The sequence below is a fragment of the Echiichthys vipera genome, assembly GCF_963691815.1.
Source record: "Echiichthys vipera genome assembly, chromosome: 7".
Classification (NCBI taxonomy): Eukaryota; Metazoa; Chordata; class Actinopteri; order Perciformes; family Trachinidae; genus Echiichthys; species Echiichthys vipera.
The window spans coordinates 4,590,480-4,596,479 of NC_139832.1; the positions used below are offsets into that span (position 1 = coordinate 4,590,480).

The following is a 6,000-nucleotide window of genomic DNA, read 5'->3' on the forward strand; positions in this document are numbered from 1 at the left end:
TATTCTCTGCTCGTTCCTCACATTCCCACTTTCACTACTGTATGTTTTCGCTTTTCTGGATCACAGTAATTGTCTTTAGCGATTATGGAGTAGGCCGCTTTTGGACAACAGACTCTCCCCAAACCCCCACTCTAGGTTTTTGAATTGCAGTGGCAGAGCCGGTATTTAACAGACACCAGGGAATGCAGCTATGCGTGCTACTTTTGAACACAGACTTTCCTTTCTGAACGTCTCTTTAACAGGAGCACGACTTTAAGAATCTCAATTGTATTTATAGTACCAAATTTAGTACTAAAGTTACCTCTTAATACACTTTACACATAGAGATAGACCACTCTGACTTATTAATGATTTACAGAGACCCAACAATTCCTCCGTGAGAAACCAGTAATGGTCTGTAGACTCTCGTGCACATTCATTTACATATCAAAGGGCATCAATGTAAATATGCCGGAGTTAGCATACATAGCTGCATTTCCTGGTGTCCGTTAAATACCGGCTCTGCCACTGCGGTTAAAAACCTACTATAAACACCATGTAGGAAACGTACACAAAAATAAGTCCCGGTTTACATAAGATTTACAATCAATACAAAAGGTAAGAAAGACGAAGAGGTTACCCGTTACCAACAAGCCTCCTTATGAGTCTTTAAAAAGTCACTAGTGAGACCAAATGCAGCTTTTGCCTTTAAGGTGTTTAGGCATGGAAGTACCCTAAAGCGCGGGGCACAGTATAGATGGACAGTGTGAGTGCGCCCTTAGAGTCACTTAATAAATCCTCTATCTGCTGAGTTTTTATACTATGTCTCTGCTTTTTGTGTCAGGTGAGCCGAAGTTCTGGCCCGAGGCTAATCGCCGTTTCCTGATCTACGTGGAAGAAGAGCCTGAAGATGCCAACGGTTACTTCAACCTCGGCATGCTGGCTATGGATGCCAATGAAAATGCAGCAGCTGAGCGCTGGATGCGTAAAGCCATTGGTTTGCAGGTGGGCTTCCGCAGTGCCCTGTTTAACCTGGCATTGCTTTACTCCCAATCCAAACGCGAGATCGATGCACTCCCTGCGCTGGACGAGCTGCTGCGTCACCACCCAGAACACATCAAGGGCTTAATCCTAAAGGGTGACATCCTCATGAACCACAAAAAGGACACACATGGCGCTAAAGCCTGCTTTGAGCGCATTTTGCGCATGGACCCCACTAATGTGCAAGGCAAGCACAACTTGTGCGTGGTCTACTTTGAGGAGCGTGACCTGCCACGCGCCGAGCGCTGCCTGGAGGAAACGCTGGCCCTGGCACCCAACGAGGAGTACGTGCGCCGTCACTTGAGTATTGTACGAAGTAAAATGGCTGCCATGAGCGCAGCGGGGCAACCGCTCACTGCAGCAGGGGAAGCCACCATGCTGGCTAAGGAGGAAAAGCCGAAGAGAGTTAAGGAGGGAGCGGGAGAGGTTGCTGAGGAAGGGAGGGGTGCTGATGCTGCTGGGGATGAGAAGAATGTGCGGAAATCCTCTTCAGAAGGAGGTGGTGTGGGCGTAGACCAATCAGAGTCTTTGGACAGTAGCCAGCCTGACGAGCGGACTAAGGGTAAGTCCACTAAGGAGATTAAAGATATAGAGAAGAAAAGGGCTGCTGCCTTGAAAAGACTAGAGGAGATTGAGCGCATATTAAGTGGTGATTGACATTAACATCATTTATAGCTGGACTACTTTTATAGAGCTCTGTAATGCTCCAGGATAATAAGACAGCATCTCCCCCCCTGCCCCCTAAGAAATGTGTAATCTTAATCCAATCTTCATTTTATTCCTTTGATTATTTGCAGGCCGCTCAGAACGGCCATGTTGATTTAACACTAATCATGTAAAGAAGGGAAATGTTGATCTGCACATGAAAGTCATAACAATAAGCACAAAGCCAATTGGGGATGATCTATTTAAGGCTTAGCGCAGATGTAGATGCCGTGTGTTCGTCATCTGAATGTGATTTCACATATTCTAGATCTGCGGTAGTTATAAATATTAGTTTGCTTTTTCGACGTGTAGTCATTGTTTATCACTGGATTCTTTTTCCCTCCGCTAAGATGTGACTCACTGCTGCGTGTTATTGTTTTTAAAAACAGAATGATTGTATCGTGGACAATTAAAGGAAGCGTCTCGTTCTCGTGATTTCCTCCAGGCGGGATGATATCTGCAGAGTTTTTCTTTGCGCCTCAAAATAACCTTCCACACTACAACAACAATGCCAGGCTTACGTTCTATTGCAGTGAATTCCTCCAGTCTGTATTGATCTCACTCGGCACTTCCTGCCACTATGTCATCAGCCTCAGCTGCCTTCACCTCAAACTTTCATTGTGATCCATCTAAACACTATTATCTCACTCCCTTTGTCACATTACCGCCTCACATCTCCACGCCCGCCTTCCACACAACAACCAAAAACACCGTCGCATTTAGCAGGCCATGCCCGTTAAGTGTGGAGGTCAACAATGATGCATCCTCAGCACCAGGCTCCATCATGTCTTCCTCCTTCCACAGCACATTTGCAGGAATAAGGGATCTCCATTCTGCTCTACAGCGACGGGGAGGTTTTAGCTTCCTGGCATTAAAATAACATTAGCGTCATAGCTGCATTTGTAGTCACTTCCTTCACTCACGCATTCATCAATCTGAATCAAAAGCACTCTGCACCTCTGCTATAGTTACAACCATTTGAAAAGACTGCTGTGGCTAATTTCACAAATCAAAACCCGAAAAGAATTCAGAAATGCTCAAATCTCTCATGGTCATTTCCTAAAACCAAGCACCTGATGGTTCAAACACTCCTCTGCGCTGATTGAGATCATTGGGGGGTGGGATAAGGGGGCCAATTACTGCACAGATCACTAATGGCGTCCCTGGAGCCCTGAGAGTCAAGACAACAATGTTCAATTCATGGAGTTCATTACAAAGCAAATTGAGTTACTATTTTTCCTCGAAAGCTGACGTTGATGTCTTCTCAGCTCCCATAATGTCCCTGTTTTTTTGCATGACAGTGCGATAATTTCAGAACGATGAGCAGAAACACTCATGACTGTAAGTTCGCAGCACTGTGGTGGCACTAAGGAGCCTTGCTATGCATTGACCTCGTTCAGGCCTGAAATTCTATGTACATATATTTACCGCATACTTGTATCCAGTGTTATTTATTATGTTCATATGCACTGCAAATGCTGTACATGTTTCCGTTTGCCACTTACAGTACGCTTTAAACTCACGGTGCATCGTTTTGTCTTCATTCATTTTTAATATGCGTACTGTCACTTGTAAAACATGTCAATTTACATACATTTACTTTTAACAACAAAGCCATGTCAGTGTTAAACATGTATGAAATATTCACTCATCTGTTTTTTTCCAAAAAGTAGGTACAGCTTTGAAACCTGAAGCATCCGGTTTGCATCATTATTATTATTGTTTTTGTTTGTTTCACTTCCTTTTGCTAAGTGGCTGATTTTTGTACAATTTGGGATTTTTTATGCAATAGCCCTTGGTGGTGGGGGTCTACGTTAATAAATAAAATGAGTCGACAACTCGTTACTTTTGTTTTTACTGTGTCTGTGTGCAAAATGTTAAAGCGGACGCCTGCAGCGTCCATGTTGGTCTGCTGCAGATTAAGGGACATGGATCGTGAACTCTAATGCATTTCAAACCACAGGCGCATCGCACCATCTGCGACAGCGACGTCAAGCCCTGCACCAATCCAGTTTGAAATCTAATTTAGCGAAAGGATGCTGTTGTTAGTCTCTCTGACCAATAACATTTCATTGTAATGTCATTTAAGAATAAACACCATCTAATGCAACTATCTCGACATGGTTTGACTTCCTGCGCTGATAGGGTGTCAAAGAGAAACAGGAAATGAAATGATTTTATTTGTAAGAATGTGTTTACAAAGCTGTATTTATCAGGGCTGTAGACAGAGTAAGGATGAGTTTATTTTTTATACACATTGTTACGGCGGCAGTAGCTCAGTCCATAGGTGACTTTGTTGCTGGTTCGAGTCCCTGTGTGGACCATGAATGGAGTGTGGACTGGTGGCTGGAGAGGTGCCAGTTCATCTCCTGGGCACTGCCGAGGTGCTGTTGATGCGCCGATCCATTGGCAGCCCCCTCGCTCTGACATCTCTCCATTAATTGCATGTATATAGGTCCTGTCTGTGCATGTGTGTGTGTAACATGAAAAATAATAATAGTGAAAAAATCTAATTTCACTGTTGCCGCACCAATAAAGGAATTCTTCTTCTTCTCACTTAACTCTAGCGGTATCTAGCTATGCGGGTGATTTGATAGGTTTTTAGTTTTATACTTCCACTCCAATACAGTGAAGATGAACAGACTTTAGTGTGTGAAAAGTTACGTTTAAAAAAAATGAAGTCAACACCTGTTTCAACAATGGGAGAAGCTAACGAGCACTTAATTCATTTATTCACCCTGCTGCCACCCAAACTCCTTCAATCGACACAGCAAGTAAGGGATTTTTAAGCCTGTTGAACACCAAACCTTTGTGTCCTATAAGCTTAATCAATTTAAGCCGTAACAAAAAGTTGGAAAAATAACCACATCAGTTCTATGGATGGATTATGTTGGTTGCACACTGACTTTTGGAAGGCTGTGTACATATCTGATCACAGAGCGGAAAAGCAAGAGGAAATAAGGAATATGGATCATTAGATACAGACATCGGTTCTGACGTGGCGACTACTTGAACGAATGAAGCTGTATGTTTGTTGTTACAATTGAATGTCTTTGTTCCCCGCATTATTCATACAATTTGTACCGCCGGCTGATGAGGGTCATAACAATGTTCCTCTGTGCGGAACTGTCATGTGTGCTAACCGCTGTATGGAGCTCTTAAATGTGCATTAAATTTAGAATCATGAGTTATGGACACAAATGTGTTTTGTCCCTTAAGGCGTTCCTGATATATCTTGTTCACAGGACTGGGACAGACGTGAGGTCGTAGAGACCTTTGACCTCTAGGGTCTAATCAGTTAACCCTTGAGTCCAAGTGAACATTTGTTCCACACTTGAAGAAAAACCCTCCAGCTGTTCCTAAAATATCTTATTACAAGAATGGGATGGATGACCAGACAGACAACCCGAAAACATACCGCCTCCGGCCACAGGGTCACCGGCGCAGAGGCATAAAAAGAGTGCCCAAACCAACTGGAAGGGGCTGTGAAGCTAAAACTAAGCAACTAATTAAAAAAAAGTGCTCAATTAAAACAGCTGGCGATGGAAAGAAATTCAACTGAATAACTTATGGTGGAGTATGGTCACATAGAGGTTATTCTGCAGATGTACAGTATGACTCCTTCAGTGGTTCCAGATAACTGGAAGTGACTTCAGCGAGTTGGCAGTTAAGAGCGAATGTTTGAGACAAAACTACAAATCCCACAAATAAATCACATATTTGGAAGGACAGCACTTCCGTCTCAAGAAACACAAGGAAACAACATTAAGAGATTCCAGACATTTGTTGCCTACTGCTTTGGAGTCATCAGGGAGTCAAGCGATGTTAATCAGTGGAGAGATATCGACACCAAAGCTAATCCGGCGGATTATTCATCTCGTGGTATGACAACTGAGGCATCCCTGAAGAACGATGTTTGGATAAGCGGCCATCCGTTCCTTCTTGGTAGAGAAAGAGTCTTGTGTATCTTGGTCCAGTCTCCAATGAAGACCCTGAAAATAAGAGATAGAAAGTCACAGTCAGTGATAGCCGAACAATACAACCGAACGCGACCAACACACTCATTCACCTTTTCTCCGCATGGACTAAGCTCCAAAAAGCGATTTCAACATTTAAAAATGCTCTTAAAACATTTAAGAAACAAAAGAAAAGAAGTGACTGCTTACTTACTAGGCAAAGAAAGGACCAAGCAAAGCAACAGGAAGTGATTGAAAGTGAAATGAAAGTCAGGCTGCAGTTGTGAAGTTACGTCGAGCACAGTTTGCCGGAAGAAGC

General features: G+C 43.3%; 1 protein-coding gene across 1 annotated transcript in view; it reads left to right on the forward strand.

The window, feature by feature from the left end:
- Positions 1 to 3,755, forward strand: part of tmtc3 (transmembrane O-mannosyltransferase targeting cadherins 3) — a 32,687-nt gene extending 28,932 nt beyond the window's left edge. The window contains exon 14 of the mRNA XM_083916219.1: positions 824 to 3,755. Within this exon, the coding sequence (XP_083772345.1) occupies positions 824 to 1,677 (854 nt within the window). The 3' untranslated portion in view covers positions 1,678 to 3,755. The remainder of the gene's footprint in view (positions 1 to 823) is intronic.
- The last annotated feature ends 2,245 nt before the right edge of the window (positions 3,756 to 6,000 follow it).